The following is a 13190-nucleotide window of genomic DNA, read 5'->3' on the forward strand; positions in this document are numbered from 1 at the left end:
AAATGTGTTACTCAAGGATAGATCAGTTCGTGATCCAGCTTACACTCTCCAGAGTGATACTGGATACGGCAGTAATGAAGGTGAGAGCACTTTATTACAGTTCATCGGAGTTGATTTACGGATATAAAGCTAACCAGTTTATTAAGCACCACCCGAAAAGGCATAAGGTCTTTATATATTTATTTACTGTTAGTTGTAACGAGTGTTTCTGTGTACTTCGCTGTGTATGTTGATGATAATGCAAGGGAGAGAGAGAGAGAGAGAGAGTTTATGGATAATATTTTAATGCACACTTGCACTGTGTTTTATTAAGCTCTTACAGAGATTTTCTAGAGTGAAAACAGACGGTTCATATTTTGTGTGAAGTACAATAAACATTATAAAACTCGTCACTTGTACTAATATAGTGGATAAAAACAAGAAGACAATATAAGCTATAACTGTAATTGAACAAAACTATACCTGTTCTATCTCCATGCAGCATATATTGGCAGTTTCTGTCATTATAGCGCGTCCTGACTGAATCCTGACACCGGAGAATCAGCTCTTGAAGCTCCGCCCTCTTAGGCCGAGTGCAGTGGCTCATTTGCATTTAAAGGGCACACACTGAAACGACGCGTTTTTGCTCAACCGCAAAAAGTGGCAAGTTTAACATGCTAAAAATATGATCTGTGAGGTATTTTGAGCTAAAACTTCACATCCACACTCGGGGGACATCAGAGACTTATTTTACATCTTGTAAAAGGGTGCATAATAGGTCCTTTTTAAAGATATGAAACTCACTGACAGAAGGCTGCTTTCCATTTAAAATGTTCACGTGCGCTATGTGAAGAGCACTTGTGCATGTGGCTGTGTGCGACTCTGTAAGTGGTTAAATGCACTTGCAACTCAAAATGATTTTATGACGCGAAATTAATGTAAACACAGTTATGTCTCAAAGGGTTAGTTCACCCAAAAATGATTACTCACCCTCATGTTGATCCTCCGTGCACCTTCGTTCATCTTCATAACACAAATTAAGATATTTTTGATGAAATCCACATGCGTGTGATGCTGACGCAGGAGCGTTCTGGCGTAGAACCTGGAAGTGCTGGACGTAAACAGCGTATGAGAATGGCACAGAAGAGAAGATATTGTTGAATAAAGTCTTTATTTTTGTTTTGTTTTTGGGCACAAAAAGTATTCTCGTCTCTTCATAACATTAAGGTTGAACCACTGCAGTCACATGACTGTTTTAACGATGTCTTTAGTACCTTTCTGGACCTTCAAATTTATGACATTGCTGTGTACAGGGAGGTCATATACCTCTCAGATTTCATCAAAAATATCTTCATTTGTGTTCTGAAGATGAACGAAGGTCTTACGGGTGTGGAACGACATGAGGGTGAGAAATTAATGACAGAAATTTCATTTTTGTGTGAACTAACCCTTTAAATCACCATTAACAGGTGTATTGTAAATAATGTACACCACTGCTCAGAGGAAGCACTGGTATGTTAACCTCCACCACTAACTCACCCGCAGTAGGACAGAGCAGACTCACTCTGAGTCATGCGTGAGTTTCCTGAAGGTCACCGTTCATGAATCCATGTAAGAATGGAGAACATGAAGCGGCCTCTCTCTCTCTCTCTCTCGTGAAAGCGGCCAGTGCATCGATGCGTTCATGTTGTTTGTGACAAGTGCACAGATGAATCAGTCACCGGCCGAACGAGACGTCATCTCACCGCGACCTGCCGTGATATCATGAGGCTGGTATGAGCTTGTACTGGGAAGCACTGGATCTGTCAGAGCCGATGGTCTTCCGGCGGACACACTCCTTCATTAATGTGCTCTCCTTGACATCTGATCCTAATTGCCTCTGAATAGCTCTTCATGTATTATTGGTGCCTGACCGGCTTTCTTCATGTCAACAAGCTACAGGAAGTAGGTCTGGCTCATCTGTGTCCACAAACACACAAGCAGAATTTTATTTAACGTATCGCTTCTTATCATATTTCCATTGGAGTGTCTCGGAATGAGAAGTATGACGTGTGGTGTTTTTAAAAACTAAAACACAGCCCTTTTTTCATTGTGACATTATTTTCATTGAAGATTCCCAATAATGTAATCGGAGCGTCTCGGAAAGAAAGCTGTCGTGACGGGATAATGTGTGGCGTTTCAATTCGTGTGGCATGTTTTTATAAACCAGAACCGTGAAAACAACAGCATCTCTAGAAAAGCAAACTCTGTGCACGTACATTTTGAATTGCATATTGAAGATGGAAGATGGAAAACACAATAATAAACACTTGTGTTTGAGGACGCAGAGGAAACCAGCGAGCGCTGTCCGGTCTCATCACGTCCAGAGCTGTATGACCGTCCCATTACTATGGTAACGAGGGTCTATTCCTGTACGGCTGAGTTTGACAGGACAGACTTTGACACGCAGACAAACACGGGAAGAGCGAACGCCAGCCGCAGAAAGAAAACGCCGGCAATTAGACAGGGAGATTTCACCGCCGCAAGCTGCTTTAAAATGTCCGAATCTCACGTTTGATTCTTTATCAGCACAATCTGCTGATTTCTTCGACATTATTATTGCGTTCTCATGCAACAGCGGACGGGCGTCACGTTTTGGCCTTAATTTATTAGGGAGATGTTGGTTTTTAATGGCTGTATGAATGGAGGGCTCGTTGATATTAACGTTTATGTTCCATTTACTTTTGGCCACTCGCGTTGTCGTTAATTTCTCATCTAGGGCCTCGTTTGACTTGTACCTTTTAACCTCGCTCATTCATTTTTCATTAGCCATTGTCATTTTCACCCATTCCACGGATATAAAAGTGCTGTAGATGAATAATAGACGGGAGCTGCAGCATCTTCACTTTCATGCAGATTCATTATTCATATTTCAGTTTTTGTTGGAAGTGTCTGTGTGATTCTCACAGTAAAAAAAAAAAACATGCCCACCTCACAAATTCAACAACCCTTTTTTAATCGTGACATTATTTTCATGACAATTAACCAAAATGCAGAATATTGTAAATTTTCATTGAAGATTAACATTAGATTGGTGTTAGGTTTTTGCAGAGAAATGAACGCAATGCATTGATTTTATGTAAAAAAGAATAAATTAAATAATCTAATATCTAATCTAAATATCTAAATAATTATTTTTTAATTAATGAGAATGTGAAATTCTCTTAATGAGAATGAGACTTTTTGAATTACAGTAAAGAAAAAGTTTAATCGAAATAAAAATGTCACAATGCGAAAAAAGAAGTAAAATATAGAATTGATTTTCTTTATTTAAATACATTTATTTTAAAAAATATTTTATTTTGGTGTGAAATATGACCTGGACAGCTTGTATGTTAACCATTTATTTAACAAAATAGTACCAATATTATTTTACAGAAATTTGTACTATACATTTAATCAAATAAACAAAGTGGGAAATATAAATGTTTAAAGAGAAAGTTTAATAGAAATAAAAATGTCACAATGCCAAAAAAGTAAAATATAGAATTGATTTTCTTTATTTAAATAAGCATTTACATGTGTGTGTACATATCTTAATATCATAATTGTTAAGCTTTTTATTTATTTTTTTTTTTTTTTATATTTTATTTTGGTGTGAAATATGACCTGGACAGCCTGTATTTTACCCATATATTTAACAAAATAGTACCAATATTATTTTCCAGAAATTTGTACTATACATTTAATCAAATAACCAAAGTGGGAAATATAAATTTGTAAAAAATAACATAGATTTTTTTTCGTGAAACACTCAGTGACCTCATGTATTAAGATAAAACTGCATTGGAGATGCAGTCACCCTTAACTGAGCAAATAAAACTGCTGTAAAACCCTGTGAATGTAATAAAAAGCTTTGATATTTCATAACAGTGAGTTTAGTTAGCTAGTGTTAATGAGCAGTGGTTTAATGTCACTGGATCAGTTCGGTGTGTTTCCTGAAGTCACACTGCCATCTTTTGAACAGACACTGAAACTACATGTGTGTTGGATTCACTGCATGGCATTTATTCATGTCTGTGCCGTCGAGGCCACGCTCGTGTGATGTGACGCAGCCTGACATGCTGCCGGGAGTCTGGAGGAGTCGGCCATCCCAGACCCTCACAAACCGGACCAGAACCACTCATATGGGTGAGCGGCACTGCCGTCGACTGGGTCTTCAGACGGAGAGACGGCCGCAGCAGGAGGATGAAGGCTATGGCATCATTCAGTCAGACATCACGCCCCTCGGCCGAAACCTCCCAACCCTCGCCATTCCCCCGAATTAGGGAGATTAGCGGGAAAGCGCATAATGCGGGATGATGGAATTTGTCATCATTTGCATTGTCCTGGAAAGATCCTGTTTGATAGAGCGACGCGTGAGGGGCTTGTCATGTCCCACGGGCAGGTCACGAGGAGATTTCTGCGCTTTGTGCATCAGTCGAAAAAGCCTCACAACCAATTTGTCACAAAAGCAGCGCGTTTGACGGCGGCGGGGCGTTTTTCCTCCTTCCACATTGACAGCCGCTTGTTATGTTTCGGATAATCTCATGTTGTTTAGATATTATCAAATGTGCAAATATTTTGTTTAGCTTTTGAGTGTTCAAAGAAATACAACATAAATAGCAACATTTTGAGTGTTATATTGTGGATTTCTCCCGTCTGACCTCCAAACAGCCGAGAGATAGAGAGCAATAATCAGCGTAAATCTGACAGAAGCCGAGGTGACAGCGTTCCTCATCCGTCTCTGGGCATCTCGGGGTCAGTCACCGGCTCGTCTGTCACACTTTTATCATGTGTAATTTCAGATTTTTGTTCGTCTGAATCCAGTCAAAAGGCTTCCTTTGTGCATTTAGTAAAGCTATTTATAGCGCTGGTCAAGTAACTCTGATTTCCTGCGCCACGTGTTTCTGTGGCTCGCCAACAAATAAAATACAGAGAAGAGGCTTGATCAGGCCTTCAGAACGGGATTTGAGCTTCTCCCGAGCACTTGAAAGTGTTGAAGAACTGTGAATCACCACGAGAGTATGATCTTCAACATGACATCTGAAGCAGAAGAGCAGTTATAATGCAATTATGCAGTAATAGTGCAGTAATAATACAGTAATAGTGCAGTAATAATGCAGTAGTAATGAATAATACAATAATAATGCAGTAATGATGCAGTAGTAATGCACTAATAATACAGTTATAATGCAGTAATTAATACAGCTATACAGTAATAATGCAGTAATAAGTAATGCAAGAATTATGCAGTAATGATAGAATAATGATGCAGTAGTAATGCAATAATACAGTAGTTATGCAATAATAATACAGTAATAATGCGTAATAATTAAGTAATGCAAGAATGATGCAGTAGTAATTAGTAATACAGTAATGCTACAGTTATAATGCAGTAATTATTAATAGTTATAATGCAGTAATAGTTATAATGTAGTAATGTAAGAATTTTGCAATAATAAAGTTATAATGCAGTAATGCAATAGTAATGCAATAATACAGTAATATGCTAGTAATGCATTAATAATGCCGTAATAGTTATAATTCAGTAATTAAGTTATAATGCAGTGATAATACAGTAATGATGCAGTAATAATGCAAGAATGATGCAGTAATAATACAGCTATAATGCAGTAATGATGCAGTAATGATACAATAATAATACAGTAATACATTAGTAATGCCGTAATAATAGTTATAATGCAGTGGTAATAGAGTAATGATGCAGTAATAATGCAATAATAATACAGTAGTAATGCAGTAATAATACTGTTATAATGCAGTTATAATGCAGTAATGATGCAGTAGTAATGCAATAATAATACAGTAGTAATGCAGTAATAATACTGTTATAATGCAGTTATAATGCAGTAATGATGCAGTAGTAATGCAATAATAATACAGTAATACATTAGTAATGCATTAGTAATGCCGTAATAATAGTTATAATTCAGTAATTAAGTTATAATGCAGTGATAATACAGTAATACAGTAGTAATGCAGTAATAATACAGTTATAATGCAGTAATAATGCAGTAGTAATGCGATGATAATACAGTAATACACTAGTAATGCATTAGTAATGCTGTAATAATACAGTTATAATGCAGTAATTACTAATAGTTATAATGCAGTGATAATAGAGTAATGATGCAGTAATAATGCAATAATAATACAGTAGTAATGCAGTAATAATACAGTTATAATACAGTAATAATGCAGTAATAATGCTGAATACTGGACTCTCTGGAGCTCCTGATCATGATTGGTCAATAGACTCATTCTGTGGACAAGATATACTGTATATACACCACTGTTCAAATGTTTGGGATCAGTGTGAATTGAAAATAATAATAATAATAATGCTTTTATTCAGCAAGGACACATTAAATTGATCAAAAGTGACAGTAAAGACATTTATAAATATTAGAAAAGATTCTATTTGAATAAATGCTGTTCTTTTGAACTTTCTATTCATCAAAGAATCCTGAAAAAATAAAATGTATGACAGTTTCAACAAAAATATGAACTGATTTCAACATTAATAATAATCATAAATGTTTCTTGAGCAGCGAATCAGCATATTAGAATGATTTCTGAAGGATCATGTGACACTGAAGACTGGAAAATTCAGTTCTGATCACAGGAATAAATTACATTTGACTATATATTCACATAGAAAACAGTTATTTTAAATTGGAATAATATCTCACTGTTTTTACTGTATGTTTGATCAAACACAGTAAAAATGTAATTGTCACTCATATCACCAGTGTTATTTTACTGTCATTGAGAGTTTTTATTAATATTTTAAAGTTTTATATTTTCTGATTTCATTTCAATTTCAGTTAATGCTTTAGTAATTTTATGTTTTTGACATTTTTATTAGTTTTTGTTTTTTTTATATTTGTCTATTTACTCATTTTTATTTTGGTTTTAGTTATTTTAGTACATCAAATTAAACTAAAATAAAAATTAAAAATAATTTTTTTTGCCTTGGGAACTCGCTGAAATAAAGTAAATGTAAATTTTTGTATATTTTATTTTGTTTAGTTAACATTCATAAAAATGTTTTTTTTTTTTTTAAAGGTTTTAGTTAACTATATTATAGCTCTGTCAGGTTTGTGGTTTATTTTGTGATGAGGACCAGCTCACTGTAAACTGATTTATGGAAACGTCTGAAGTCGTAAAGAGAAACTGTTCACTAAAGTTGTAATGGATCTTCACACAAATGTGACTCGTTCAGTATCGTGTGCCGCTGGAGCGTCTCTGTATGTGTGCCGTTCCTCAGCCCATCAATTATGCATGAAGATTCAGTTGGGATGTGCGTCCATTAGCATACCTGATGGTGCTTTTCCTCCCACGTCCTTGACCAGAGCCGAGGAGTTTGACTGTTCGTCAATAGCAGGTCGCTTTACCCAGCGCGGCCCATCTTCTGCCAGAAATAACAGCGGCGGTCACGTCTTTAAGGTCACCTCCACTGCCACCGCTCATAAAACAAACAAATAAGATGCTTGGACCTCAGAGATTTTAGTATTAAAATGCCACGGACATCATCTGCACATCTTCATGCGTGTTTCCTCGAGGCCGTCGTTGGCTTTGTGAAAAATGATGCGTTTAAGCCATGAAATAAAGCTTGATAATGCATTTGGGAAACGCCTCGCTCGAAACGGAAGATCCTTAAAGTTGCCTTTTCCTAAAACACTTTGTCGGTTGCGACGAGTTAAATGAAACGCGGCGCCATAGTTTGACCCCTATGAATATTAATAAGCTCCCTCGGCTCTATTAAAAATGCATGTGGTGTTGTAGTTGTTGATCAGATTTTGGATGCCCATGCAAATTGGCCTGTCTTCCTTGTCAACTGCGAGGATGAATAATGTAGTTGTGTTGTATATTCAGGGACACACCATTGACAGTCAATTAACAAGTTTGATTGGTGTGTGAACTCATTCTTTTGAACTGTTAATTTTATGTAAATAGTATTCCCCAGATCCGCTCCTCGCGCTGCCTTTCCCCAACCGGCCCCGAGTTACCTGCGCCAGGCTCTTAATAATTGATCACTCCGCACCTGTTTTTTATTTTTAAATATTATAATAGCCGAGAGGTCTCGCTTTTGATATTCAAATCCACGAATATGAGGGCGAGAGGACTTTTGAAGGCCGGCTTGTTGGAAATCCTCTCCTCCGTGGCGGATTCTGTGCGAAAGGTCTGATGGCACTTGATGGCTCATAACTGGAACGCCAGTGCCGATTTGCTGTTTCCGTAGCCGGATCGTGCTCGCAGGTAGATGATGCGCTGATTGATCCGGCTGCGAGCCTTCCTTTCTTCCTTTCTTCTGCCTGTCCCAGTAATTTGCAGCGGTCTGGGCAGCTGCTGAAGATTCATCAAAGTTGACAGGTGAACCCAGCAGCGGGAATCATGAGAAACCCATATGATTATGGAAATGGATGTGACTATTTGCTCCCTGCAGCAAAGCGGTTTTTGTTGATCTGTTGTTTCCGAAGCACATCTTGCAAAATGCTGATTTTGTTCAGAGAGGAAAGAACATCGCACATGCTTTCTAAGAAAAGTTCCTCTGCTTCAGTTCTCAATCCTGAGAATGAATGTGTTCCGGATGAATATGTAGAGAAATAAAAAAAAGTATCAGTACTTGAAATAAAATAAATGTTAGCCGAAATCAAGATGCTAAACATACTTCTACAGCTTTTATAAATCTTAAGCCGCGTTTCCACCGCAGAAACTTTCCCCACAAACTAGAGACTTTGGGGCGGTATCGTGGAACCAGGGTCTAAATGAAGTTCTGGGTAAAAATTCCCCTCTCAGAAAGTCCCTGCTCACGAGGTAGTGCTTTTTTAAAGTTCAGGAACTTTCAGGGGGTGGGACTTGTGCGCTGGACATGCTGATTGGTTGAGTTCATGCAGCATTTTATTTCAACCACCATTTTTAAAAGTCTGTTGCGGTGCGTGCAGTAAGAGTGCACTGCTATTCGAATCGACAAAATATGACCGATGGACCGACGACGAGGTTCAGACTTTATTAAGCTTATATGCGGAGGACGAAATCCAGCGGGAACTGGAAAGTTGCACATAGTCGCACATCACTGGACTAATCTTCACGGTACTTTAGACCTTGATGGAAATGCAGACAGCAACAGGTCTGGGGGGAAAAAAGTTCCTGGGACAAATTTTTCTGGGTAATTTCGGTGCAAACGAGGCTTTAGTTAATGTTCATTTTAGCATTTACTTATACATTATTAACTATTTACCCACTATTTTTCCGGCAATACATGTTTTCACTGTTATACAGTAGGGGTCACTATTACGCATCTACTGAAAGAGTCCCGAATCTCCAGATCAAAACACAGGCGAAGAAGAAGCAGAAACAAGCGATAGAAGCATTGCTGACGCTCGTGTGAAATAATGTGATCATCAGACATTAAACATCATATAAATCAAAACTGCTTAATGTTACTGAATGAAATGTTGAACCCGTGAAGGTGTTGATGGACTCGATCTACTCCATCTGTGTTTTGATCATCATTCTGAATCACATCCGGATGAAGTCTTTGACAAAAACGTGATTTTCTCAGCTTTTTGTTCAAGATGTTGCTTTTTTATTAAACTTATTAAACCCCCATTCAAGTGTTGATGAAAGAGAATGCATGAAGCTAGAATAAAAATGTTCATTTCTCTTCATATATTGCATGTTTACCATATTTATAAAACTAAATATTCTAGAGGCCATGAAAGTTTTGTGAAAATGATCAAAAATGTTGCTGCTGACTGGCATCTTTTTTAAAAAAACGCTGTCAGGGAAAGAGTTAAAATCAAAAGTTGTATCTGTCAATATTATTTAATGAACTAACAATCAACAGCTGTGTTTTAATTAACTAACATAAATTAGCAAATGTGTTGATCATTGTTAGTTAATATTAGATAATGCATTAACTAATTGTAAAGTGTTACCAATTTAAATTTATTTACTAATTGAAACATTTCTCATTTTCATTGACGCATTAAAATAACTAGAACTAAAACTGAAATAAAATACGGCAAAAATTAAAATGAAGATGGAAAATATAAAAATAAAAACTAATTCAGAATATTAATAAAAACTATATGATCCCAAACTAACACTCAGTGCACATGATGAATGACTCAAACCTATTCATGTGTCCATTGAATCAGATTTCTCCATTCTAAACTCACTTCTGGCTTTCTCGCTTCCCAACAAACTCCTGAAATCATCAGAGCGGTGTGTGTGAAGGAGCCGGATGTGTGTTTAGAGTAAGTCTGGTAATGTAGTTCTTGTGCATGTATGATAATTGGCTGTAAAGCTGCGTTTCCCAGTGTGTATCGATTGATTTGGTCAGCTGTGCTGAAGACTTTACCAGAGCTTCACCGGCGGCTGACCCTCAGGACCTGACCTCTCAAACGCCACATCTCCTGTATTTTTAGCAGCAGAAGAACGTCTGTGGATTCTCAGCTAATTATCACCTTGTTATTAGTGATCGCACATGCTTTCATCGCTGGTGTGAAACGGGAACTCTAGGTGATAAAATAACAATGAAGGTGTAGCGCGTTAATTGATGCTCTGCTGTTCAAACACAAATGCTATAATAATGTTAATGAATTGCACCTTTATTGATGTAAGTCTCTGCCGTTTCACTGAAACCATCCCCGCGTCATGATTTATGGCCGTTTCCACCAGCAGCGGCTGGAAACTTTTTCGTTTTCGGTAAATGGTTAGTGTTTTGAAGTGCTGAAATGTTGATCAGCTTCAGAAAGTCAAACTAAATCAAGTCGTCAGCTTTGTTTATTCAGTACAGCAGCTTCACAGTAATAAACAGAATCAGTGATGCAAACTTGGGTAACCGGGTTGAGTTTGAATGCAGTAAACTGCGATTTGTGTTAAATATGATTATTATAAACTTTTGGACACAATAATCATAAAATGATAGATTGTTAGGCCAAACTCTGAATGATACAGACTTTTCCATCCATTCTTCAGCGCCCATGTCTTATTCACAGACATTTGATGTGTTCAAAACGACTTTACACGCTAGGCTAATTAACAGGCTCATTTCATGTATAAAGATGAATGCTCTCTGTATCATAAACAGAAGCAGTGTGTTTTCTGTCTCATTTCTCTCTGTTAACAGTAGTGAAGTCAGTAGGATGGCATTGTTTCATTTGGAGAAAGCTTGAGTGTGTTTTCTGTTCAGACTCTTTCTCATGTTTCTCTCTGTCCTGCAGCTGTAATCGTGTTTCAGATGATGGAGTGATCGCTTAAAAACACGCTCATATAGAGCTGTTTACTGTCACAAACAGGAATCACTTTCTAATAGTGTATTTGTTTGTTTGTTTGTTTATTCATAAATAATAAATATATGAATAAATAATAATCTTAATAAATAATATGTCTTTATTCATGTTTATTTTTCATTTATTTTTATTATGTATTTATTCATTTATTTATCCAAATGTATTATTTATGTATTCGTAATAAATAAATATATAAATAAATAATAAATATATTTTATATATATATATATATATATATATATATATAAAAAAAACTTTTTATTTATTCATATATTTATTATGTCATTAATGTTTATTTATTTATTTATTCATTCATTCATAAATAATAAACATGAATAGATAAATAAGAACTATAAATAAAAAAATTACATATAAGAAAAATAATAACGTAATATATAATATTATAATATTACAATATAATGAAAAAATAAATAAATATAAAAATATATTATAAAAATATTATTTATATATTCATAATAAAATGTATTCATATACCTATTTATTTATTTATTTACTATTCATAAATAATACATATATAAATAAATATTACATCTATTATTTAATTATTCATATATTTGTTTATTATATTTATTATTTACTATGTTTGTGTTTTATTTATTTATTGATTGATTGGTTGATTGATTTATTGATTTATTTATTCATAAATAATAAACATGAATAGATAAATATAAACTATGAATAAAAAATTAAAATATATATATTTATTCATTAATATATTGTTTCAATTTATTTACTTCTATGATGTATATAATTATTTATTTATCCATATTTATTATGTATTTATTCATAATAAAAATTATTCATATATTTATTTATTTATTTATTTATTCATTCATTTATTAAGTAATTAATTCATATATTTATTATTTCTTTATTATGTTTGTATTTATGATTTATCTGTTTATTTATTCAAATTTCATATATATTTATTCATAATAAATAAATAATAATAAATTATATAAAAATAAATGTCTATTCATCTTTTTTTTAAATGTATTTATTAATTAATTTATTCATATTTAATATTTAATAAATATATTAATATTTATTAATGACATTGTGTGGCACCCATAACCGAATATTGGTTTGAATTGTGCACCTTTCAGATGTAACAGTAATGTATAAATAATTATTATGGATACATTCATTAAATATAATGAATATATGAATAAATAAATTATATGCTTATTTATATATGTATTTACCAATCAGTTAATTAATCAATTAACATATATGTATTTATTGTCATGTTTATTATAGCGTTATGTGGCGCCCGTAACAGAATGTTTGGGTCGTGCAGATGTGCTCGTGTCATGACACTGTTGTTTTCAGGTACAGGAGGCGCTGTTCTGCGCGGGACAGATCGCTCTGATGCCCTGCTCCATGCAACTGCTCAACGGGCCGCCGGTGCTCCAGGCTCGGTTGTGCTTCAGTCACATGGAGAAGGTTCTGCGTGCCGTGAGCTCCGGACTCACGCTGGCTCACGTGCTGCAGGCGCACATCTATGTCACACACCTAAAACACACAGCGGCCGTCATGGCAGTCTGGAGCAGAAACCTGCAGGACGTCCAGGTGAGCTTCATCTGTGCTTCAACAGCCTGTAAACTCACTGTGTAAATACAGAGAAGTGGCACACGTTTAGATATTTGAGCAAAAACACGCCGTTTATGTGTGTGTCCCTTTAAATGCAAATGAGCTGCTGCTCCCGACCCCCTTTCCAGAAGAGGGCGGAGCTTTAACAGCTCAACAACAACAAAGCTGGAGAATCTCACGCAGCCAAAATGAGGATTGTCAGTAACGGTGTTCAGCCTTACATTGTTCAAACCGGAGTCGACACTGATGGAG

At 35.5% G+C, this 13190-nt stretch overlaps 1 protein-coding gene across 1 annotated transcript in view; it reads left to right on the forward strand.

The window, feature by feature from the left end:
• dph6 (diphthamine biosynthesis 6) overlaps window positions 1-13190 on the forward strand; it is a 78212-nt gene that overhangs the window by 48824 nt on the left and 16198 nt on the right. The window contains exon 13 of the mRNA XM_051867575.1: window positions 12678-12917. Within this exon, the coding sequence (XP_051723535.1) occupies window positions 12678-12917 (240 nt within the window). The remainder of the gene's footprint in view (window positions 1-12677; window positions 12918-13190) is intronic.

This window comes from Ctenopharyngodon idella, chromosome 17, assembly GCF_019924925.1.
Source record: "Ctenopharyngodon idella isolate HZGC_01 chromosome 17, HZGC01, whole genome shotgun sequence".
Taxonomy (NCBI): domain Eukaryota; kingdom Metazoa; phylum Chordata; class Actinopteri; order Cypriniformes; family Xenocyprididae; genus Ctenopharyngodon; species Ctenopharyngodon idella.